The sequence below is a fragment of the Mesoplodon densirostris genome, chromosome 3 (assembly GCF_025265405.1).
Source record: "Mesoplodon densirostris isolate mMesDen1 chromosome 3, mMesDen1 primary haplotype, whole genome shotgun sequence".
In the NCBI taxonomy this organism is placed as follows: domain Eukaryota; kingdom Metazoa; phylum Chordata; class Mammalia; order Artiodactyla; family Ziphiidae; genus Mesoplodon; species Mesoplodon densirostris.
The window spans coordinates 148,816,567-148,841,083 of NC_082663.1; the positions used below are offsets into that span (position 1 = coordinate 148,816,567).

The 24,517-nt window shown below is 59.4% G+C and overlaps 2 protein-coding genes across 3 annotated transcripts; one reads left to right on the plus strand and one right to left on the minus strand.

Annotated features, from left to right (window-relative positions):
- Positions 1-581: 581 nt before the first annotated feature.
- On the plus strand, positions 582-22,101 carry LONP1 (lon peptidase 1, mitochondrial). The gene is given in 20 exon segments (XM_060094350.1): positions 582-668; positions 670-753; positions 755-1,024; positions 3,815-3,903; positions 4,471-4,590; positions 6,453-6,684; positions 8,115-8,176; positions 8,527-8,656; positions 9,045-9,128; positions 10,670-10,890; positions 12,555-12,693; positions 13,423-13,601; positions 15,912-15,999; positions 16,387-16,509; positions 16,592-16,708; positions 18,882-19,022; positions 19,374-19,539; positions 20,317-20,528; positions 20,603-20,767; positions 21,763-22,101. Coding segments are annotated over 20 exon segments (2,886 nt in total). The 3' UTR covers positions 21,940-22,101.
- Positions 22,058-23,498, minus strand: RPL36 (ribosomal protein L36). Of its 2 annotated transcripts, none has more exons than XM_060094361.1 (4): positions 23,409-23,498; positions 23,138-23,232; positions 22,423-22,557; positions 22,058-22,352 (listed from the first exon to the last, which is right to left on the minus strand). In XM_060094361.1, the coding sequence occupies exons 2-4, from the start codon at positions 23,228-23,230 to the stop codon at positions 22,263-22,265; spliced, it is 318 nt and encodes a 105-aa protein (XP_059950344.1). In that variant the 5' UTR covers positions 23,231-23,232; positions 23,409-23,498; the 3' UTR covers positions 22,058-22,262. The 2 variants fall into 2 exon arrangements, with proteins under 2 accessions (XP_059950344.1, XP_059950343.1); XM_060094360.1 differs by having other exon boundaries at positions 23,344-23,448.
- Between the last annotated feature and the right edge of the window lie 1,019 nt (positions 23,499-24,517).

The following is a 24,517-nucleotide window of genomic DNA, read 5'->3' on the forward strand; positions in this document are numbered from 1 at the left end:
AGTTCCTCAACTGTCACGGGAAGTCACTTCACAGCCTGGGCATGCGCAGTCTGCCGCGGAGCCTGGGCAAGCGCACCTTGTTCCCCAAGAAGCCTGAATCCGCCCATCCCAACAAGCCGTCAGCGCCTAGGCATGCGCACACTGCCGCCCTTGGGCTGTCTACAGTTTGAGCACGGGCTTAGCGTCTCCCGGGAAGCCCGAATCCACCAACCGTGGCGCGCGCCAGAGCTTGAGCTTGCGCGTGTCACTCAAATTCCTAAGCCCAAGTGTTTGGACCGGGCTGCCCACACGTTCCCAAAGCTGCGCTTGCAGGCACAGCTGCTCTCTTTCTAGGGGCCGTCATGCATGCCCACAGCCCTCCCCGCGATCCGAAAGAGCCTATCGGAAAAGGTGGCTGCGACGAGGGAGCTGGAACGCTTCTAGCTCTACTTCGTGTAGGCCCCGCCTCCACACTTCCAAGTCCCGCCCCTGCAGCCTTCCGTTTCCGGCCACCCCTCCCGCGGGCACGCAGGCACGTGGCGGCCGTCACGTACGCCCCAGCCGGGCCCGCGGAAATGACGCAAGTCCCGCGCGCCGCCAGGATGGCTGGGCTATGGCGGCGGGTGCAGGCTACGTGCGCCTGTGGGGAGCTGCGAGGTGTTGGGCGCTTCGGCGGCCGCTGCTGGCCGCCGCCGGGGGGCGGGTCCCGACTGCGGCCGGAGCTTGGTTGCCCAGAGGCCGGCGGGCCTGCGACGCCTCTCCTCCCTGGGCGCTGGGGGGCCAAGGCCCCGCCGCCGCGGGCCACTGGCGGGGACTTCGGGATGCTAACAGCCGCAGCGGCGGCGGCGCATTCTCGGGCGGCGAGGATGCCTCCGAGGGCGGCGCGGAGGACGGGGCCTCGGGCGTGGGGGGCAGCGCGGGCGGCGGGGAAGGCCCTGTCATAACGGCGCTGACGCCCATGATGATCCCGGACGTATTCCCGCACCTGCCGCTCATCGCCGTTACGCGCAACCCAGTGTTCCCGCGCTTTATCAAGATTGTCGAGGTAATGAGAGCCCCCGCCTTGGCCTCCTTTCCCCCACGTCTGCAAGCTGCGGCTTGGGCCGAGGGATCGCTCAGCACCCTCATGCCTCACAACTTGAAAAAGTTCGAGTCCTAGTTTTCTCACTACTAGTGAACTTGAGGCAGTTTCCGCCCCCTTTCAGATCCCTTCAGGAGAGTTGGATCCAACGAGCTTAGGATTGTCCACTTAACAGTCCTAGTCATAGAAATTCGGTCCCGGGAAAGCTCAGAACAGTCTTGCCACTCGGTTACTTTTCTGCTGGTCTTGGTAAATGTTTTGTGACAGTCTCCCCCAGGGCGGTCTGCCTTCTGGTTAAGAGCCCCTTTGGGATCCGGATTCATTCCTTCCTTAAATGTTTCTTGAGGTCATGTGCTAGGTACGGTTCTAAGTGTTAGGGATACAGCCCTGAACAAAACGGACACACTTTCCTGCCTTTGGAGCTTAGGTTCCAGCGGGATTCGTAAATTATGGACTGGAAGGCTGTAAGTACTACAGGGGATGATAGAGCTAGGGATTGTCCAGGAGTCTTAGGAGGAACATGGCCTAAGGGTGTTCCCAGGGGGTTATTCATTCATTTATTCAGTAGGGTGTTCTTGTTCCCGTGTAGCCGGCTGAGGATTCAGCAGAACAAGTCAGACACAGCCCCTCTGCCTAAGGAACTTATGTTCTGGTGCAAGAGACAGTAAAGATCTTTTCAGACTAAGAGCCACGGGGTGCGGGGTGGTGCACATGGACCAGGGTGATGTAATAGAAAGCAGCAGGAGTGCAAGGAACTTGAGTTTTTTAATGATGTGGAAATGAGTCCGTGGAGGAGAAGCGTTATCTCTTAACTGTCTAAGCAAGGTTATACAATGAGTCAGCTCTTCATTCACCCTCCAGCCTCTGCCCTCCCTCTCCAGTCTCTCCTGAATAAATCTCAGCGATCCCTTGGAAAGGGAAAGGACGGTACAGAGGGACAGCATTCAGCCGGGGGAGGGGCAGAAGGAGCCCCCTCCACCTCCTCTCCAGCACTGTGACTGTTTGCGTCCGAGCTGCCCTTCCAAGGGCCTTCCCTGATGTTCTGTAGTGGTTACTGGCAGGTCCCAGGGCCGGACCCTGTGGGTTCATATCCTGGTCCCTCCACCCCTCGCTCCGTAACCTTGGGCAAGCTGTTCCTCTGGGCCTCCATTGTCTCATCTGTGAAATGGGCGTAGTAATAGTACCTCATTTCTTAGAGCTGTGATGGGAGGTAAATGAGGTCATGTGTAAAGGCTGCAGAACCGTGCCTGGTGCTCGATACGCCTTCATAAGGAGCGGCTGCTGTTACCCATGTGGTGTGCTTTTGACACGTCAGAAACAAGCCCTGGGGGTCTTTTCTCCATACTTGACCCCCCCAACCCCAGCTGTCCTCTCTACCCTCCCAGGCCCCTGGGGCCAGGATGTTCAGCAGGTATGGTCCCCTCAGAGTGGCAGATGCCCCCTGTCCCCAGTGCTTAAGTAGAGACAGGATTCTTCCAAGAGATTCTATGTGTCCACCTAGGGCTAGCCAGGAGGGGTACGTGAGATGCTGCGGGTAGTGTGAGACTGGCATGTGGAACTCGCTTGTGGTATTCCTGTTGCTCTTACTTTATAAATAACGAAAAAGGGGTGCCACCAGAGGGAGGGACAGGTGCTAAGATGCAATGGTCAGCTGTTAGCCAAGGAGAAAGTGGGAGCTCCCAGGGGACCCAATAAGTGTTTCTGAACCTGTTAGCCAAGCTCTGATTACCCTTGATTTGGTAGTTGACGCTGCATGCGGCTAACGTGCCCCAGTGGCGTCTCTCCTTATTAGTGACCTCTTGAGTATAGACCAGTGGCTCTTAATTTGGGGTGGGTCATGTAACCCTCCTGACGGATGTCATGGACCTTTGTTCTGGGGAGAATGCATTTAGAGTGACAGGAATTCGCATACCGTGTGGTCATGGAGTGAGTTAAAACGCTGCTTCTCAAAGCCGGGTTCCTAGACCAGCAGCCATCACCTGGGAGTCTGCTTGAAGTGCAGACTCTCAGGCCTGCTTCAGCCCTCCCAAATCAGAAACTCCAGGGGTGGGGCCCAGCCATCTGTTTTAAGAAGCCCTCCAGCGAATTCTGACTTGTGCCAAAGTTTGAGGGCCATTAAGTTTAGTTAGAGTCTGGTCTAGGAATTAACACAGGCTTGAAGGAAATCATTTGAGCCCTAAGGACACCTGTGCTCCTCCCTATCAGCTGTTTCCTAGGAAACATCATTAGCCCTCTACCTGCCAATGGAATGACAGGAGAATGTGCTGTGACGGGGGGGGGGGGGGGGGGGGTTGATGATCAATGAATAGGATATAGATGTGATTGGGATATACTTTCCATGAAAATTGCAGGAAATTACCAGCCTGTGGGGTGTGTCACATTTGAATTACGCACATTTACTTTTGTCCTCCCGTAAAGAAAAGCAGAGAGTTGAGATTTTCAAGCCAAGGCATTTCGCCACACAAACAGCTCTTAAAATTGGATGTGAAATCAGTTTCTTGGTACTGGCCGTTTGTCTCCTTTTAGTTTTCTTTAGGAAGAGGGAAAAACTAAGGAATGCAGCTCTTCAATACTGCCTGTCCTTTTTTTTTTTTTTTTTTTTTTTTTGGTTCAGAGGTTCCTGGACCGTGTTGGTTAGTCCTGGATCAGATTAGCACACCCCTAGAGAGTATGACAGAAAACGCTAGAGCTGCTGTCAAAGCGTCAGCTAAAAAGCCTACCCTGCGTTTCACCTTGGGGTCATTGTCATGCTAGGTTAAAAATAAGAAGTTGGTTGAGCTGCTAAGAAGGAAAGTCCGCCTCGCCCAGCCGTATGCCGGTGTCTTTCTAAAGAAAGATGACAAGTAAGTGTAATTTTTCCTTCACTCCTTTGTTGAAGCTGCCCTGGATTGTAGCTCACCGCAGAGCCTGCTCCATAGAGTAGCCTGGACCTCTGGCTCCTGACCTGAAAGAAACCAAGTCAGACCTCTGGGGGATGAGGCTGAGAGCTGAGCATCCCTTTTCAGTCTGGGCTGAAGACTCTGCCCCAGGCCCTGGGCTTCATGCGTGGTCCAGGTGGGGGGAAGCTAACCTCGGGGACCCCTGGTGTTAGGCCAGGGTGAGGCTGCTTCAGAGCAGAGCTAGGCGGGCAGATGCGGGGGCTCCGGGCACATCCACCTCGACTCCAGGTAGGAATGAGTTCCACTTCCAAGTCGGAAGGTGTGTTCTACTCAGGCTCCATAAGAGGAGGTGTGGAGTGGAATCCAGATTCCATCTGGCCCCGCCTGCCTGTATGCGGTGACCCTCAGGGGCAGCCCAGAGCACCTGTAGGAGCAAGGAGGTCAAGGCCAGGAGGGGTGTTTCTCTTCTCTCTCTTTTCAAGAGAGCCAGAGCATGTGTGCCCATGTTCCTTTGTGTCCCTTCTCCCTCAGCAACGAGTCTGACGTGGTTGAGAGCCTGGATGAGATCTACCATACGGGAACATTTGTCCAGATCCACGAGATGCAGGACCTTGGGGACAAGCTGCGCATGATCGTCATGGGACACAGAAGGTGCGGGAGCCGGAGTTCATGGGGCGGGGTGGGAAGAGTGGCCTGGGGCGCCCCAGGTTCCAGCACCGACCTGCCCTTCTCGGTCACCACAGTGACCAGGCCAAAGCTGGAGGTGGACCCCCCCCAGCTTCTCAGAGCCGCTCTGCTTAAGCGGCAGTCTGGATGGTCAGTGAGAAGGCATTTCTCACGCCCATTAGTCCAAAAAGCACCACGAAACAGAAGATAGCACGTTGCCTCATGGTTCATGTCTGGGTGTCAGCACGCCTTCCCCCTGGTGCTGGCATCTGCGTCTCCATTCAGCTTGGCAGGTTGGGTTTTTTGTTTTTTGTTTTTCCTGGCTGCACCTTGCAGCTTGCGGTATCTTAGTTCCCGGACCAGGGATCGAACCCGTGCCCGTGGCAGTGGAAGCACGGAGTCTTAACCACTGGACCCCCAGAGAAGTCCAGGTTGCGTTTTTTTTACTCAGCCAGTCTACCTCTACCTCCTCTGCCGAAGGGCTTCATAAGGCATTTGCAAGCCCAGTCTAACCCGCTGTATTGTTACGGCTAATTAAGAAAAACCTACATGATCAGCTGGGTTGAAGCTGGAAGAAATGAACGTGTTCGTTTCTTCTCACGTGTTCCAAGGAACATTGGTCTCCCAAGATGAGATGCTTGTCAAAGGTGTCCTGTGATCACAGACATGTGGGAGACGTTTCAGACTCACCAGCCGTTCAGGTCGTAGTGTTCGGGAAAGCTGCTTACTGCAGATGCCCGCTGGTGTTTGTTGACTCGAGAGCCCTTCATCCTTTCCTCTCAGGGAGCCTTTTTCTGTGTCAGCCGGCAGCTCCCCAAGAGCACACCGGGGAAGCGGTCCCGGCCGGCAGCGCTTCCGAGGACTGTCCTGGTGGCGTCCCTGCTGCGCCGAGCCCCCATGCCTGTCTTCACCTGCTTGCGTTAGAGTCTGTTTTAGGGAAGAGGCTGCTCCTTTGTCTCCTGAGAGGATTCATGGCTCAGAAAGAACAGAATAAGATACAACCAAAATCAATAAAGACGGTGCGGCTACTCACGGCTCTGCTAACCTGCAGGGTGCCTTGGAGAACGAGTCCTGCTGAGTGCTGAGGCCAGGCCGCCTCGGCGTTCACCGAGTCCCGACCTCCTTTTCTCTGTGCATCTTGCTGGTGTCCGCCCGCCACTGAGTCCGCGTCCCCGGTAGCACTCAGGCCTGCTCTCTAAGGGCGGTACTGTTGTTAGGTACCCCGTGTGGCAGAAAAGAGCCAACACGTCACCAAACACCCGGCGCCTGGTGTCTGCCAGGCCCTCGGGTGTGAGCGGAGTAGCCGGCGAGGGGCCCAACTTGGGGAGCCCGCCCCTCGCATGGGGAAAACAGGTCACCAGCTAAATCTGACGGTGGCGGGTGCTTTGGGGTGAAAATGACGATGGATGGGGGGTGGGGTGGGTGTGTGCGCACGTGGGGCTGGACTTCATGTGGAGTGGTTGGGGAGGACCTCAGTGGAGGCGCCCTTGAACCTGGAGCTGAATCTTGTGCAGGAGCCACTGTGTGGTGAGCTGGAGGCCGGGGGAAGGGCAGGCGGAGTCCCTGATGGGCCCCAGAGCGCGGGCTGCCACTGGCGTCCTCGTGCCTGGAGGACAGCGGATGCTGGTGTGGGAAGCAATGGGCGGCTCGGCTGGAGTCCAGGGGCAGAGGGCCTGCTGGTCTTGGGTTCTGAGACAGCAGCTCCCCTCTCCCCACCGGCCCTGGTGGCTGCAGGGGCCTGGGCCCAGCGAGCCCTTGTGTCATCAGCACCGCAGAGCGTTGTGGCCGGCAGGACGCCCCGCTTCCCCCCAGCCTCGGTGGCTTCACCTCCTCCTCCCCGTCTTCAGGGTTCACATCAACAGGCAGCTGGAGGTGGAGCCGGAGGAGCCCGAGGGCGAGAACAGGCAGAAGCTGCGCAGGAAGCCGAAGCGGGGCAAGAAGGACGTGGAGGAGGATGGCGGCGCCAGGCGGCAGCTGCAGGTGGTGGTGGAGCCGGAGCCCAGCCCCGCTGGTGAGGTGCTCATGGTGGAGGTGGAGAACGTCGCCCACGAGGACTTCCAGGTCACAGAGGAGGTGAAGGTGAGTGCGCATGGGGGGCAGAGCGCCTCTTCCTCCAGGAGGCCTGGGAGGAGCTGGCGTCGGGAAGGTCGGAAGTGCGCTGCAGCCTTGGCTGCTGTGAAGGAACCGGGTCCTGGCTCCACCTCCCAGGCCCAGGGCTGGGGGAGTGGGCAAGGCACATGTAGCTGGTTCTGTGACCCGTGCTTCCAAGATGGGAAAGAGCCTCTGGCCACCTTGACCCCAAGCCTAGGCTGGCCTGCCTTCTTCTCCATAGCATGGCGAGCCAGCTTTCGAGAGGGTGTCGGGAAATGTCCTTCCACCGTCCTTCTCATGTAGGTTATGGGCAGGGTGACCTGCCTCCAACGGGGAGAGATGAAGAAGAAAGGCAAGGCAGGTGGAAGGCTCCTTGGGTGCACCCGCACCGGGTGTCCTTGGCCTCCCCAAGGGGAACACCAGCTTGGCATAGCTGACAGCTTTGGTCTGAGCCTGGGGTGGGTTCTGAGCTTGGTGGGAAGGAGTGCCACAATCCATTGGTGATGTCTGCTGCGGGCGCTGGAAGGGGCCCGGGGCCGGCCGTTAGCTCCGTGGGGCCCTCCAGAGCAGCTCTGCCAGGGAGAACTTCCCACGTGCTGGATGCATTCTGTGACTGTACCATTCGGCCTCTGTGACTGTTGAGCACTTGACCTGTGGCTGCTGCGATTGTGGAACAGAACGTCTAATTGTATCTCATTTCAACTCACTTAAATGTGAGCAGCACCTGGTGGCTGCTGTCCTGGGCAGCCCAGCCTTAGTGTTTCCTTGAAGGCTCTCGTCTGGGGGGAGGGGAGGGGAGGGGAGTGGGGAGCTCTCGGAGCGCACCTGTCCCTCTTGACGCATGCCGTGCAGGCCCTCCAGCTGGCCTGTTCTGGTTCCTTCTACAAAGGTCATCCCAGGCAGATCAGGGACAAACCCATTAACCAGAGACCGGTGGATCACACTGAAAAAGCCCAGCAGTGGTGGCTGCTTGCTTCTTGCCATCAGTGCCCTGAGCAGAGTGCCAGGTGCCGGGACCTGTGGCCTCTGGAAATGAGGTGCAGGATTTATGCCATAAACTGTGTCCAGTGATCCTGCCGGGAGTGTCACTGGCTTCACTGTGGCGGCAGTGAAGGCAAGAAGGACAGCAATACCTGTGGCATCCATAGCAGAGCCGGCTGGGGCGAGGTTCTGGGGGGGCAGACCTCGAGCCCCTTCTCCCCACCCAGGATGGCTCGTTCTAAGGTCGAGGTTCAGAGTGGTCCACGGAGACAGGGTTGGTTTAGTTTTTGCTCTTGGGTCCTGAGGCCCTGTGACTTGTGAACTGGGGCTCCGCTCCTGGGCCTCTGGGGCCGTCCTTGGCTGGGCTGGGTGGGAGGGGCTCCGGGGCCACAGCCCCCTCTGGTCCCAGTGACCCACGTGGCCTCCCTGCTTGCCAGGCCCTGACGGCGGAGATCGTGAAGACCATCCGGGACATCATCGCCTTGAACCCGCTCTACAGGTTGGTCTCCTGTCTCCTGACGAGGCCAAGCTGGGCCTGTCTGGCTGCTTGTCCTCATTGAGATCCTGGCTGGGCTTGGGGACTGCCTAGCCTCTGAGGGGGGAGCTGCTTCCATCCCAGCAGGGAGGCCCCGGGGCGGGCAGGAGGTTGGAGGGGGCGCAGCCTACCCGGCCCCAGCTCTCTTGTCATCAGCCAGGTCGGGGGAGGGCATCTCAGGAGGGCTGCTGGATGGCTGCCAGGGTGACTTATGTCTGGGCGTTGGGGCATTAGTCCCGCTCCAGGATGGGCCACGGTCCAGTGAGGACCATGGTGGTCCCGGTGCCCCGTGGCAGCATCTCCGTCCCTTCCAGAGAGTCTGTGCTGCAGATGATGCAGGCCGGCCACAGGGTGGTGGACAACCCCATCTACCTGAGCGACATGGGCGCCGCACTAACTGGGGCCGAGTCCCACGAGCTGCAGGACGTCCTGGAGGAGACCAACGTGAGTGCGGCCTCCCCACCTGGCTGCTGTCCTGGGCTCCGGTGTTGGGGTGGGTTCACGTTAGCCCGCGTCCTTCTGTCCACGTCTGGCCCCTCGTTCTTGGTAGCGGCTGTGTGGTGTCCCACTGGGCAGCGCCCGTCATTCAGTGGGTGGTGTGTTTGGGTTGCTGCCAGTCTCGTCGTTACGAGCAGCACCTCTGCCAGTGTCCTGGTCCACATGGCCTGCAGACCTGTGGAGTGTGGCTGGAGCACTGGGCTTGCTGGGGCAGAGCGTGCGCCTCTCTCGGATTTGGGGAGGCGTGGCCTGTCCACCTGCCCCGGTTCGCGCTCCCTCCCTGCTGCCCCTCCACACAGATGGCCATCCTCTCACGTCTTCCCTTTCTTGGCAGATTCCCAAGCGGCTGTACAAGGCCCTGTCCCTCCTCAAGAAGGAGTTTGAGCTGAGCAAGCTGCAGCAGCGCCTGGGCCGGGAGGTGAGCGGCGGGGCCCCAGCGCCCAGGAGGGTCTCTGCTACGAGGCCCCGCTCCCCGTCGGGGCTGGGAACCTGTGCAAAAATGTCAAACTGGTGCCAGCAGCTGAGTGCAGAGTGAGAGGTCCTGGGACCCTCCTGACCATTGAGGGAGCCCGGGGGGAAATGCTAGAAATTAGGAGCCATCCTGGGAGAGGTCGAAAGCTGTTTCCCCAGACTCAGCTGTTGCAGGCCCACCTTCCCAACTGGGCAAACCCATGGACTGCCTGGATTGTCGATTACTTAACATTTTCCAGATTTAACTCACTTTTATCACTTAGTTGGTTTTTTTTTTTTTTTAATTTTTATTGGAGTATAGTTGATTTACAATGTTGTGTTAGTTTCTGCTGTACATCAAAGTGAATCAGTTATATGTATGCATATAGCCACTGTTTTTTAGATTCTTTTCCCATAGAGGCTGTTATAGCACTTAGGTTTTTTTTTTTTTTTAATGAATGTATTTATTTATTTTTGGCTGCGTTGGGTCTTCGTTGTTGCACCTGGGCTTTTCTCTAGTTGCAGCGAGCGGGGGCTACTCTTCGTGGTGGTGCATGGGCTTCTCATTGTGGTGGCTTCTTTTGTTGCAGAACGCGGGCTTCAGTAGTTGTGTCTCGCAGGCTCTAGAGCGCAGGCTCAGTAGTTGTGGCGCGTGGGCTTAGTTGCTCCGTGGCATGTGGGATCTTCCCAGACCAGGGCTCGAACCTGTGTCTCCTGCATTGGCAGGCAGATTCTTAATCACTGTGCCACCAGGGAAGCCCTCACTTAGTTTTTATGTTAGGAAAAAAATTCGTATCATATTTTATTTATTTATTTATTTATTTAAAATTATTTATTTATTTATTTGGTTGCTCCAGGCCTTAGTTGCAGCAGGCAGCCTCCTTAGTTGTGGCTCTTAGCCTCGTTAGTTGCGGCTCGCCAGCTCCTTAGTTGTGGCACGCGGGCTCCTTAGTTGCAGCTTGGCTTACCGGCTCCTTAGTTGTGGCATGCGAACTCATAGTTGCGGCATGCATGTGGGATCTAGTTTCCTGACCAGGGATCAAACCCGGGCCCTCTGCATTGGGAGCGCAGAGTTTTTAACCACTGTGCCACCAGGAAAATCTCTTGTATCATATCTTTAATTGGAGAAGCCACTAGGCAGCTGTCACATGCAAGGGCACAGGACAGCAGGTCACTGGGCGGGCGCCGATGCTGACCTAGGGCCCTGAGCCCGCGTCCTGCTGTTCCAGCTGTTAGAGGGAGCATGGCACCCCTTTGATTAACGTGGCGGACACACTGTCATCAGGCCCAGCTTTTCCTGGTCGTAACCAGGATTGAAGGGCGGATCCCTTCCTCCCCTGGAATTCGGTGTTACTTCTCGCGAGGCCTGTGACCAGGAGGACTTAGGGTGGAACGTGGGGGAAATCGGAGCCTGGGTGCCCTGGGTTTCTCTCCCATGTCCTGAGGAAGCAGCAGGCCCGCCCTGGGCTGCGTCCCCTCTGCTCTGACAGTGGCTTCTGGGCCCTGCAGGTGGAGGAGAAGATCAAGCAGACGCACCGCAAGTACCTGCTGCAGGAGCAGCTGAAGATCATCAAGAAGGAGCTGGGCCTGGAGAAGGACGACAAGGATGCCATCGAGGAGAAGTTCCGCGAGCGGCTGAAGGAGCTCGTGGTGCCCAAGCATGTCATGGACGTGGTGGACGAGGAGCTGAGCAAGCTGGGCCTGCTGGACAACCACTCCTCCGAGTTCAAGTGAGCGCCGGGGGAGGCTGGGCATCTGACTGGGGTCCCTGGGAAGCCAGGAGGGTGGGCCCCTCATGCATGTGCTGGTCACGGTGGGTGTCCATCCTCTCGTATCGCCCCTGTGCGGGCCGTGTCTCTGTTGCCCCTGTTTCACAGATGAGGGAGTCGAGGCTTGGAGAAGTTACATCAGTGCCCCTGCCTCTGGGCTGGCAGATGGGGACAGGGATTTGGGGACAGGGATTTGAAGCCAGGGACATCTGGCTCTAAGCCAGTGCCACCAGTCAGGACCAGGAGTCCCCAGGGCCATTGCCCCAAGGTCACCCCCTCCCCTGGCCTCCCTCTGGCGGCTTTGAGAGTCAGCCAGGAAACAAGCGTCTTCCTGGGGCCCTGGCCTTGCCCGGCGAGTGTTGTCCTGTGCACACTGGCTAGGGATCGGGACCCCGTGGGATGCTTCTGGCTCTGCCCGCAGCCCAGGCCTGGGCGTTGCTCCGGGGAGGCCCCCCAGTTCCAGCTTCCATCCCACTAGCTCATAGGGAGGATCTGAGCGGGCCTGCAGCACCAGACCCTCCCGGGCTGCTGGGTCAGGCCCCTCTCTGGCTCAGGGTGTCTAGGGAAGGTTGGTCTCTTTGCACGAGGACCCTGGGAGACGCTGGTTGCCCTGGACGCCGCAGGCCTCCCCACCAGAGACGCCCCCAGCTCCTCTCCCGGGGCAGTGAGTGCGCTTCCCACACCAACGTCAGGATGACCACACGCTTAGTCCCTTAGAACATTACAGACTCGTGTCGTGGTCTGGAGGCAGTGGCCCTCACGTCTGGTGTGGTGGGCAGGACGGGCTCCTTCTGGAGGCTCTGGGGAAACTCTGTCTCCAGCCTTTTCAGTTTCTCGGAAATGTTCCATGGCTCCCGGCCCTTCCTCCATCTTCCGAGCACGTCACTCCAGCCTCTGCTTCTGTTGTCCGCCTCGCCTCTTTCTCTGACCTCCCTGCCTCCTCCTTATCAGGCCCTTTGTGAGGGGCGCCTCTGTCCCTGGGTGCACAGCCCTCGGCTTGGGGTCACGCTCCAGGCCTCAGTTTCCCCACTTGCCTTCATCAGGTTGTCCCTCCCCCATCCTACTCGCTGGCCCCTCCTGTGCTGTGGGACCCTGAGCCAGCCCCATGCTCGCAGAGTCTCTGGTCTGGAAAGCAAGTGTAGCCCTTGTGCCAGGAACTACACCCATACAGGCAGACCTCGGGGACACCATGGGTTGGTTTCATAGCAAAAAAGCGAGTCGCATGAATTTTCTTGGTTTCCCTATTCCTGTAAAAGTTAGTTTACGCTCTACTGTAGTCTTTTAAGTGTGCAGTTGCGTTATGTATAAAAAAAGACAACGTATATGCCTTTATTAAAAAGTACTTTATTGCTAAGACGGCCGTCACCTGACAAGGCACGGTTACCACAAACCTTCAAGGTGTAAAACACGTGGTGTCCACCTAGCACGGTAGGCGAGGCGTGGCTGCACCATGCTGGGAGTGGGGCAGGCCAGGCTGGGCTGGCTTCTCAGGGCAGTTCGGGCCCCAGCTGACACTTGGTGTAGTTCTCACATCGGGTGCGTGGGTCCCAGTGCTGTGGATGTACGGAGCGGGGTTCAGGCAGCTCACTGGGCCTGCTCACCGGCTCTTGTCTGTTCTGTGGCAGCGTCACCCGCAACTACCTGGACTGGCTGACGTCCATCCCATGGGGCAAGTACAGCGACGAGAACCTGGACCTGTCCCGGGCCCAGGCGGTGCTGGAGGAGGACCACTATGGGATGGAGGATGTCAAAAAGCGCATCCTGGTGAGGCTCGGCCGCCCGCCTTCCCCGGGGGGCCATGTCCGCACCCCCAGCTTGTGTGCGGGGCACCGGCCGAGCTCTGAGAGGCAGCGGCCGTCGTGTCTGGATCTGTGAGGGTGGCGGGGGCCTTGGGGCCTGGGAGCCAGGACTCCCCCTGTGCGGTGGGGGAAACCCAGGGGAGCTCCCTGGAGAACCTGGGGGTCTGGGGGGCGCTTGGCTGGGCCAAGGCTGGTGTGGGGTCAGCAGGGGCCGAGGAAGGTGAGGGATGGAGGGGCCCAGCCAGAGGGACCGGGGTTGGAGTGGCTTGGAGGTGTTAGGGGCCGCCCAGGCCCACCTGCCCGCTCCAGGGGGGCTCACGGGTTCCCCAGGGGGATAAAATTGTGCTCGCGATAGGAGGAGACGAGGGCCAGAGGCGTCTGGCTGAGAGCGGGTGGGCCGGTGGGGAGAGAGGACGCTGTGATCCAGGTGGGGAGCTGCTGGGTGGGCCTGGCATTGGGGTCACCCAGAGTCCGTCACCCGCGTCCCCTTGCCGCCTGCTCGGCCTGTTGGTGCCACAGGCTGTCCCTCCTGTGTCAAATGATAGTCCAGTCAGCTCGGCCCCTCTGGGTCAGGCCCTGTCCCTTCTCGCAGCCCCAGATGCCTGGACGGTGGGGAGGCTCAGGCCCGGCGGGGGCCCTTGCCCTGTGGAAAGGGCAGCGCTGTCTCACGGGGTCCTCCTACCTCTGCCCGCAGGAATTCATTGCTGTCAGCCAGCTTCGGGCGTCGACCCAGGGCAAGATCCTCTGCTTCTACGGTCCCCCAGGTGTGGGCAAGACCAGCATCGCCCGCTCCATCGCCCGGGCCCTGAACCGCGAGTACTTCCGTTTCAGCGTTGGGGGCATGACGGACGTGGCCGAAATCAAGGGGCACAGGTTGGCCCAGCCCCTCCCCCTCGGGGCTCACCCTGCCTCCCATCAGCCTTCCTTCTCCTGGGTCTGTTCCTACTCTGTAGCGTGATGGTGGCGGGCAGCAAACTCTGCTCACGCTGGAATAGGTAACTGAAAAGTCAGCGTGTCCATCTGACGTCAGGTCTGGCTCAGTCCAGGTGCTTAAAAACCTCGGATCAAATTGGATCAAAATCTCGGCCTCTCAACCACTGGAAAGGCCTCTCGGCCAGGCTGTCCGCAGACGGCCCCCCGGTTCCAGGTTCCATCCCACCAGCTCAGCACCCCGCACCCCGGCAACACTGGCCGCAGGCCCGGGGACTGGGGACTAGAGTGGGAGGTGAGATGGTCTCCCCAGTGAGGCCTCAGCACCTGTCTTGGTTCTTGCCTCCCTTGTCAGGCCCAGAGCGGGGCTGGCATCCCCTGTGCGCAGGCTCTGACAGCCACCTGGCCCGTGCGTGGTGTCCTTCTGTGGGACATTAAGGGTTTGGTTCCGGGGCTTCCCGCCACGCTGGCTTCCGCAGAGGGTGGTTTTTTGAAAAGCCTCGGTGAGACACAAGTGCAGTGGGTACACGAGTGTCTGTTCCGAGTTGGCCATGCATTTCCATCCTGTAGTGTCCAAAGAAGGTTTAAATCTGTGTTTAAAAGTTACTTTTCTGGCTTTTCTAAAAGCACGGACAGTTCTGGGCACCAGGGTTCACAGGCCCTCCTGGCAGCAATGCTCCAGAGCCGGGCCGCCCGCTGGGCAGGGTGCAAGCACCCCAGTCTGCTGCAGCCCCCCTCCACTCCTGGCTCTCTCGAGTCCCCTGGACGGTGGCCAGTCTCGAGACCTCCCCAGCCCGGAGCCCGGTGTGAGCTCCAGGGGTTTGGAGAAGGGAGCCGGAGCATGGTGGGGCCTGGGTGAGGGTCAGGAGGGGACGAGGCCGGCACAGCCTTGGGGGCGGGGTCACTGGGAGGCCTGCAGGCTGGAATGGTGCAGGCGTGCCTGGGAGCTGCGTTCTGAGCTGGGAGGTGCAGCAGGATGGAGGTGGAGGGGTTGGGGGCAGAGAGGGAGGCAGAGGCAGAGCCGGGCCCTGGTTCAGGAAGGACAGGGAGCTGTAGACCAGCACCATGTGCTGGAGTTTCTAAATAAGCACAGGAGGTCTGTGACGCTGGTGGTGAGCCATCGGGGAAAGGGCACCCAGCAGGGTGCGAGCAGGTGAGCGTTCTGTGCTGCTGTTGGTCTAGGGACAGGGAATTGACTGCTGTTATACTGGTTGACAGCCAAATTCTCCTCTGCCCACAGCCCTCCAGGGCTCCCACCTCCCTCGGGTTAAAGCCCAAGTCCTCCCCGTGGGCCCTGCACAACCTGCCCCGTCCCCTCCCTGTCCTCCCCTCCTCCCTGTCACCCCCTCGCCCACTCTGCTCCAGACATATGGGCCTCCTCACTGTTCCTCCAACACACCAGGCACGGTGGTGCCCCAGGGCGTTTGCACGGGTTGTGCCCTCTGCCTGGAATGCCCCTCCCCCAGACACCCATGTGGCTCCCCCTCACCTCCTCTGCTTGTAGCCTTTCCCTAAGATGTTCTTTATCTCTTCCTTAAAATACAGCCTCACCCTCAAAGTGGCGTTCCAGATCCCCCATGCCTTCTTTTCTTCTTTGTCGCAGATACGAAATCTTTCGTACCTTGTGATTTTCTCCTCTGCCTGGTTTGTGGTCTGTCTGCCCAGCTGGGCCTTAGCTCACAGCACTGCACTCATGTCTGGTTTCCTAAGAATGCCAGGCAGGCACCTGCAGCCGAACTGGGCAGACGAGTAGGCTCTCAGGAAACACTCCTGAAAGGACATGCCAGCTGGGGCCGGGCCCTGGGCCTGGTGACCCTGAGGGCCAAGGACCCAGGCGTGGGGGGTGTTCCTGCCGCAGGCCCTGGCTGCTCCCTGCCCCTCTCCTGTTGGATCGGGCAATGCCGGCTGGGTTTTGCCGTCTGGATAGGAGGTGCTGGCTAGCGGGAAGAGTCTGAGTGAGACTTGGCTGTGAATCTGACCCCCGCCCTGAGCCTGAGCTGGGGGAGCACGTTGACAGCCCAGCACTTGGGACCATGACGCCGTCAGGGTGGCCCAGTGCTCTGCCCGCCTGCACAGTGCGGAAGCATTTATCTTCCGCCAGGGCCACGCTGTGTGCGTCTCCCTGTGTCTCCTCTGGGCGGCCTTGGAAGGCATGTGGTGATCCCGCAGCTCCAGGGGAGCTGGGCCTTGGGCGCCAGTGTGGCTAGCCCAGGTGCCGGGGCACCGACCGCCCCGCTGTGCCCTGTTCCTCAGGCGGACGTACGTGGGCGCCATGCCCGGCAAGATCATCCAGTGCCTGAAGAAGACCAAGACGGAGAACCCCCTGGTTCTGATAGACGAGGTGGGTGTGGCCTGAGGGCTGGGCCCTGGCTGGGCTCATACCCTTCCCTGAGATTGGACGTGGCCCCTGGGCCTTCCTGGCCCACAGCTCCAGGCGGCCCTGACCAGACGGAGTCTGTGTTCAAGGTGAAACTGGCCCCCTGTGGTTTCCATGGTGCCTGAGTCACTGTGGGCGGCCTTGTTGCAGCCGGCTGTCTCATGACACCGGCCCCCTCCTGCCCTGGAGGACCTGGCCCCTGCCCATGGCCACACGGTCAGGCCAGCCCTCCTGCTCCGGGCTTCCCTAGCCCCAACCCCCAGTGGTCTGGTCTCCCGCTGGGGTGTCTGGCAAGCGGGTGCTGGGGGAGGATAAGGGGCTAACACCCGCCGCCCCCTGCTGCCCCTTCAGGTGGACAAGATTGGCCGGGGCTACCAGGGGGACCCCTCGTCAGCACTGCTCGAGCTGCTGGACCCTGAGCAGAATGCAAACTTCCTGGACCACTACCTGGACGTGCCTGTGGACTTGTCCAAGGTGCGTGTCCCATCCGGGGGCTGGGCCAATGGGGAGAGTCCAGACGCCCCATCCTACCGCACCTCACTGCCGCCTCCCCCAGGTGCTGTTCATCTGCACGGCCAACATCACTGAGACCATCCCAGAGCCGCTGCGGGACCGGATGGAGATGATCAACGTGTCGGGCTACGTGGCCCAGGAGAAGCTCGCCATCGCAGAGGTAAGGTGGCCCCGCTGGCCCGGCCCTGGGGAGGGGCACCCCGCGGCCACTTGGGCTCAGGAAATATCCGAGTGCCCACTAGGTGCCAGGCCCTTAACCGGAGCTAGGGGTGCAACCCGCAGATCCTGTTCGGGGGCTCCCGAGCCAGGAGGAGACAGACAGATGGACAGGATCTGCCCGTGTGGTGTGATTACAAGACACGGACAACACCAAGGCGGGGGTTCGGGGGCTCCCCACCCCAACCAGTTGTCAGCCGAGGGTCTTACGATTCAGTGCAGTTCTGACACTACCCACCCGGAAACAGCATCAGACCCCAGGTTCAGGGCTCAGAACAAAGCACTACCCCCACTTTGGATGTCAGCCCCCAAGTCCCTGGCCGCTCTTACTTTAGACTGACTGGGTATAAATCGGGGGTTCCCACGGCCCCCTCCTCGGTTTGATAATTTGCTGGAACAGCCTACAGAACTCAGGAAGACAAGAGTTTCACTTACTGTTACCAGTTTATTTATAAAGGATACAACTAGGGAGCAGCCAAAACAGACTCCTGGGGCAGGTGTGGGGAAGGGCCCATTACTAGGCACGGTTGACTGGATGATTGATTGCATCATTGGTCACTGGTGATTAGCTCCCCTCCCTGGGGGCTGAGGGTGGGGCTGAAAGTTCTGTGCCTCCAGTCCCTTGGTTGGTTCCTCTGGCCACCAGCCCCCATCCAGCTATGCTAATGATCACTTCTTGAAAAGGGGCTTCTTGTGAATAAGAAAGGATGCGCCTCTCCTCCCTGTCACTCGGGAAATTCCAAGCCTCTTAGAATCGCTTGTGCAGGGAATTGGGGCCAAAGACCCAAGTTGTATTTCTTGTTATAATCACAGGCAGTAGAACAAGAGCAAGGAAAGACACTCCGTGAGCACAGTGCTGAAGGTAACACAACCCCACCCTGGCCTTCAGGGCCCAGCACTATCTTGGGGTTGTGAGTTCAGCTCTGACAGTAAGTTACCTCTTGAGTTGCCCCGCTGCCCCGTGGTCACGCACCATGGCCGGTGTCGTGCCGGGTCAGTAACGGCTGTGGGTGCGAGTGAGGCTGCTGTCCATCTACCCACCAGCCGTGCTTCCCCGGGTTATGGGACTGCCTACCTGGGCTTTCCTGGGCCCAGGGTCCCCCGGGATGCGGGCCTCTTTCTGCATTTCTATTTGTAAGAAAGCTCTTCCTGGGCTGGTGGGATCCTTCCCTTTTCCTGGTGCCCGGGTGTGTGCGGTGCTTTACTAGCCTGCAGTCAGTCAGGGGAGAGCCGGGTTTCCTTTCCAGAGGGCTCGAATTCCTGATACAGTGTTTTCTTTCCAGAGAGGGCTTTAGTGCATCTTGTTCCCTTGAGCCCTTCGCAGCCCTGTGACAGGTGCAGGCTTGCAGTCTTTTGCATCCCCTGGGGGGTGGGAGGCGAGGAAGAGGAGTTCTTGGCTGGGGTGGTCGAAGGGGTACTGGGACTCCCTGTCACTTCCCCTGTACCCCAGCAGCCTGGACACTCGACCAGGCAGAGGAGGGGCAGGCTTGGGGGTGTGGGTGGAGGGGTTCCTTCAAACCCCTGAAGGGACAGCAGGAGGCACACGAGGGCTTTGGGACGCTTCTGCCCCGCAGTCAGTGCTCAGGACTGCTCAGACTCCACCGATCGCTGTGCGGCAGGGGTGGTGCTGGGCCCGGAGTGACCCTGGAGCCTCTGACCTGCTCCCCATCCCCACCTGCTCTGTGCAGCGGTCACATAACCGGTCTCTGTATGAGGAGGAAGTCGGGGGGTTCAAGGAGGCCTTCCTGGAGGAAGAGGCAGCTAAGATGAGCCTTGGGAGCACGTGGAGGCGGCAGGCTGGGCATCTGCAGTTCCTAGGCCCACCGTTCAGCATCCTGGCACCTGCCGGGCTCTCTCCCTGGACACTGCCACCCCCTCCTGGCCCTGCTGGCTCTCCTCCCTTCAGGTCTCGGCTTAGGTGTGGTCCAGGAGCAGCCGCCCCTCACACCCTCTGCTGAATGGCCCCCAGCTATCCCCGGGGAGAGGGGCTCCCCGGGGCAGGCCCAGGGTCTACCTCGGTGACCTTGTTTACCCGGCCAGGGGTCTCTGGAAGGGTGGGCAGGGGCCACGGGAGAGGCCCTGGGGGTGCTGATGGCGGCTCTCCTCCTCCCTGGTAGCAGTACCTGGTGCCTCAGGCCCGCGCCCAGTGTGGCCTGGACGAGAGCAAGGCCACACTGTCATCAGACGTGCTCGCCCTCCTCATCAAGCATTACTGCCGGGAGAGCGGCGTCCGCAACCTGCAGAAGCAGGTGGAGAAGGTGAGCCTGCCTGGCCGGCGGCAGAGGAACACGTGCTGAGTGCACTCACAGCAGGTGCCTAGGGGAGTCACAGCCACAGACAGGAAGTAGATGGTGGGGCTGGGGAGGCGGTGTTTAATCAGGACAGTTTCAATTTGGGAAGGTAAAAGTTCTAGAGGGGATGGTTGGACACCAGTGCAAATGCACTTCCTGCCACTGAGCTGTACACTTAAAAATGGTTAAGATGGTTTTAGGTCACATGTACTTTATCACAACTGTAAAAAATTAAAGGCAGGTGGAGGAGAGTTGGGGGCAGGGGGTGGGGGGCTGGTTCTGTGGCCCGGCCATCCCCCAGCCTCTGCGTCCACACAGGTGTTACGAAAGTCCGCCTACAAGATCGTCAGCGGCGAGGCTGAGTTTGTGGAGGTAACGCCGGAGAACCTGCATGACTTCGTGGGGAAGCCGGTGTTCACGGTGGAGCGCATGTACGACGTGACACCTCCTGGCGTGGCCATGGGCCTGGCCTGGACTGCCATGGGTGAGTGGCCTGCGCTAGAGCAAGACAGCGCCGGGGGCTCTGCACGTCCCTGTGGTCGTCTGTCCCTCAGTAGAGGTGGGCGTCCTCTCCACTGGTGGCGGGGTGCAGTGAGGCCAGGGGACCAGGGCTCATCAGGGACGATGGGACCGCGAGGTGGCAGCAGTGCCGTGAGCTTTCTTTGGGCTCGTGGTTTTCAGGTTTGCCTGAAAGACAGCCCTTCACAGCACGAGACCCTGTCGCCTGGGGGGCCACCACCCAGTGGGGGAGAAGGGTCCCAGGGGCTTCCTGTCCAGGCGACGTGGCTCAGCCCACCCGCACTGGGGATGCTGGGCCTGGGAGCTACAAGGGCGGAGGGGGAGCGGCTCGAGGTCTGTGTAGCAGGCAGGGTTGGGTGCGGTCCTGGGGGCGGGGCACAGGGGAGGCAGAGCCTCTGCTGATTGATTTGGGCTGTGCTGAGGAACTGCACGGGAGGACGCGAGCTTGGCCCCGGCAGGCTCTGCGCCGCGGGCAGGTAGAACGTGGAGGCCCAGCACAGATATCTTCAGGTTTTCACGTAACCCCGTCCCCGCAGATGGATCTGCTGCCCCGAGGAGGTGACTGCGGGGAGAGTGCGGGCACTGAGGTGTGAGGGATGAGAAGGCTCTAGGCTGGGATGAGCCAGGGAAGGGACGGTGAGGGGCGTCCCATCACTGGGGACGAGGGTGAGGACGTGGTGGGAGCCGCCGTCCAGGAGTCTGAGGCATCCTGGGCTCATGGGCTCTGCCCTCGGTTCCCCAGGAGGCTCCACGCTATTTGTTGAGACGTCCCTGAGGCGGCCGCGTGACAGCAAGGGGGACAAGGACGGGAGCCTGGAGGTTACAGGCCAGCTGGGGGAGGTGATGAAGGAGAGCGCCCGCATCGCCTACACCTTCGCCAGGGCCTTCCTGATGCGGTACGACCCCACCAACGAGTACCTGGTGACCTCGCACATCCACCTGCATGTGCCTGAGGTGAGGCTGGACCCGTGCCCACGCCCCACGCCCACCACCTGGCAGCACCTGCCCACCAGCCTGTCTCCCCCCAGGGTGCCACCCCCAAGGATGGCCCGAGTGCTGGCTGCACCATTGTCACGGCCCTGCTCTCCCTGGCTCTGGACCGGCCGGTACGGCAGAACCTGGCCATGACAGGCGAGGTCTCCCTCACAGGCAAGGTCCTGCCTGTGGGAGGCATCAAGGAGAAGACCATTGCGGTGAGTGTCCTGCGTGATAGCGCACAGCCATCGTTCACGTCAGGGCTAACACCCCCAGGCGAGAAGAATGACAGGCCCATTTTTCAGAAGGGGAAAGTGAGGCTCAGCGGGTATGGGATCTGGATCTGCCTGGCCTGGAACCCCTGCTGAGCTGACTGCCCAGCTACCCCTCCCTCCACAGTGGTTCTCAGCCTTCTCAGCCCTCATCTCAGCTCCTCAGGGACCAGAGTAGGGTCTCCTGCTTCCTCGCTGCCCACGTGGCCTAGCACTGAGACCTGTGGGTGCAGGAGAGGCTGGAGGAGCAAGGCTTGGGCACTGCAGGTGGACAGAGGGCCCAGTGTCTCACTGGGTGTGCTGTAGGTTTGACTGTGGTGGATGGGGGTCCCCCCAAGCTCCTGGCAGTGCCCCAGTCTCTCTCACCTGAGCCCCCAGGCCTCTCCCTGTCTACCTCAAAGGGACCGCAGCCCCAGCTGCCCACAGGGAGGGGCTCCCGTGATAGGGACACCCAGGCAAGGTGTGTGGGAGGCTCTCTGCACCTTGCTTTCCTCTCTTGCAAAGTGGGAGGTTCAGTGAGTCACTGCGTGCTGTCCCTAGAGCAACACATGGTGACCCTTGTCCACCAAGGGGCAGAGTCAGGCTGAGGGACAGCAGCTCAGAGGCCCTGGGCGCGTGGCAAGTCTTCAGTTCCTGTGCATTTTTAGGTGCCAGACCTCTAAATGTAAAGCAGCGGGTACTGGTTAACCCCAGAAACCATGGACCTCATAATTCCTGTATTTCCAGACACCTTTGGGGGTGGGGAGAGCCTCTGGGGCGACAGCACACCAGAAGAGGCCTGGGTTCCTGCTGCCAAGCTGCTGGAACAGAGGCTGGTGATGTTACCTTGGGCCTCAGTTTCCTCATCTGGGTGAGGCAGGGTGGGCACTGGAAACCTGGCTCCATGCCCAGCCCTCTCCTCCCTCCCACACTGACCTGCTGACCCCCCCCCCCCATTCCAGGCCAAGCGTGCCGGAGTGACATGCATCATCCTGCCAACCGAGAACAAGAAGGATTTCTACGACCTGGCGGCCTTCATCACCGAGGGCCTGGAGGTGCACTTCGTGGAGCACTACCGCGAGATCTTCAACATCGCCTTTCCTGAGGAGCAGGCCGAGGCCCTGGCTGTGGAGCGGTGACGCCGGCTCTGGGCACTGCAGGCACCGCTGGGGCTGGAACCGCGCTCGGGGGAGAGGCTCCAGGCAACTGAGCCACAGGAAGCTCCGGAGAGGCCTGGAGCCCGATCTCAATCATGGCTTAATCACTGACTATTTAATTATGATTAAAAGCCGTTTACAGTACTGCTTGGTTGGCTGTGGCTTCTTTCTGTGCTCACCACCCTGCCCGCAACCAAGGTGCCCAGGGACACGTGTGCCCCAGCAGATGGGCCCCCCCTTTCCCACCGGCAGCACAGAGACCCCAAGTTTCTGGAAAAGTTTTATTGTGCACAGAGGGGAAGGGCTCAGTCCTTCTTGGCTGCCGCCTTCCTCATGGCGGCCAGGACATTGCTCAGCTCCTCTCTCTTTCTCTTGGCACGGATGTGTGTCCCCACCTGCCGGGCAAGGAGGGCCGTGAGCCTAAGCCCCAGTCCCACCCGACCCTAACACAGGGATCCTACCTACCCTTTTCTTGATGAACTTGAGGGCCCGCTTGTCCTTGGAGACCTTGAGCAGCTCCATGGCGCGCCGCTCATAAGGGGCAAAGCCGCACACCTCCCGGATCATGTCCCGCACGAACTTGGTGTGCTTGGTGAGGCGCTGCGGGAGAAGGGAGGCGTCAGGGCGGGGCTCCGAGGGGGCGCCCGGCCGCTCAGGGTCTCCGGGTGGAGTGTTGTTGTATGTCTGCTAACAAGGGAAGCCCAAATCCTCCCCAGTCCCCAATCTTATCAACATTAAAGTGGCACGTCACACCCGGCCCTTGCACGGGCTGTTCCCCGGGCCCAGAACCCTCTCGCCCTGGACACAAGCTGGGCACCGTGGAGTCGGGGCCGCTTAATGAAGAAATATATAAACCCCCATGAGTCTACGATTCCTCAACCTGACACACACGGAATCCGCTTTCCCTCCACATTCTAACTCCGATCCAGAAACCCTTCTACTCGGCAAACTCCTGCTCATGCGTCAAAATCTCCCAATTCGCTCCTGCCCCAGCCTCTGAATCCACGGGCCGGGTGGGTCCCGATACTTAGCCCCGGCGGGCGTTCGCCGCGTAGGCGCGTAACCGGCATCTTCACTCTCTGCTCTGGGCAAGCCCGACACCCCCTTTCCTCCGTTTAAGACACCAGGGCTCCCCACTGCTCTCGGGACTCGAAACCCCGACTGCGGTCCCGGCACTCACCCCACGGCGGCGGCTGTGCCTCGGCTTGCTCACGTTCTTGGTCACCTTGTGGCCCTTGTTGAGGCCCACGGCCATGGGGTAGCGCAGAGCCATGGCTGCAGACAGGGATGGGTAGAGGGGGGTGGAGGTGAGTCCCGGATCGGTCCCCGCCGCCCGGAACCCCGCGCCTCAGCTCCCCCGGGTTTGCTCGCTGCACCCAACCATACCCCCGAGATGCACTGGGGCCCCAAGGGTCCGGATGGCAGCGGATGGTACGCTAGGCTTCACTAACCTGCCGCTCCTCAATGGCTGCCGCGGCGGAAAGGCCTCAAACGCGCAGAACTCTGGGATTTCTACCGACCCGCGGGCGGCGCGGGCCAGAGAGGCAGGAATGTCGCGGGCTCCCCCTGGCGGCGGGAGGCGTCCCTGTGGGCCCCCTGAGCATGCGCGCTTACCCTCACGGGCCCAAACCAGTAGTCGGACCGGGTGGGCGTGGCTGTGGCTGCGGTGTCTCCCTCTGCGGGTGGGTTGAGAGGTGGAATCCAACCTCTGCCGCCAGCTGGCTGTCCCAGCGCCAGAGACTTCAGCTCCCACTACTCGAATTTCTCCATTTATAGAATGATGACAACAATAGTACCTATTCCAAACTGTATGAGCAAGATATGATAACTGGCACAAAATAAAATTTCCACAAACGGAGAAATTGGTTTTACTATATATGAAGCCAACCTCTGGGCTAGAGCTAAGGAAAGCGTTGTGATATAGTGCCCCCTGGTGGCATCTGATATAACTTGATGTAATTTTAGGTGCAGGGATAGGAGGCGTGGTGGGAACAAAAAACTATTTTTTTTTTTCTGTTTTTTATCTTTCAATCCTATTTATTTCCAAGAGACAGTATCGATTTGAGGCTGGTCTGTTTGGGGTTAGCCCTTGGAACACCTGCTAATCCTGGAGGCTTGGACAGCCAACAGGAGCTAGATTTATTTATTTTTTAAACATCTTTATTAGAGTATAGTTGCTTTACATTGTTGTGTTAGTTTCTGCTGTATAACAAAGTGAATCAGCTATACTTATATCCCCATACCCCCTCCCTCTTGCATCTCCCTCCCACCCTCCCTATTCCACCCGCAGCTAGTTGTTTATAACATTGTTTCATTCTTCAAAACATTGTTTTGTTTTTATAACATTGCTTTCATTTAGTTTTTATCTTTACAGTTGCTTTTTCTTTATGCGAGCACTGCTGGTTTACCATTTTAAGGAAAGTGTCAATTTTTAATCCATTAATCTAAATACCAGTGATGTGCAGATGCAGCCCACACGTTGCCTTAAAGAGGGACAGTCTGGTGTCAGAATCCCAGCTCCTGCCTCTCACTTCCCGTCTAAGTTTCCCCATCCATAAAA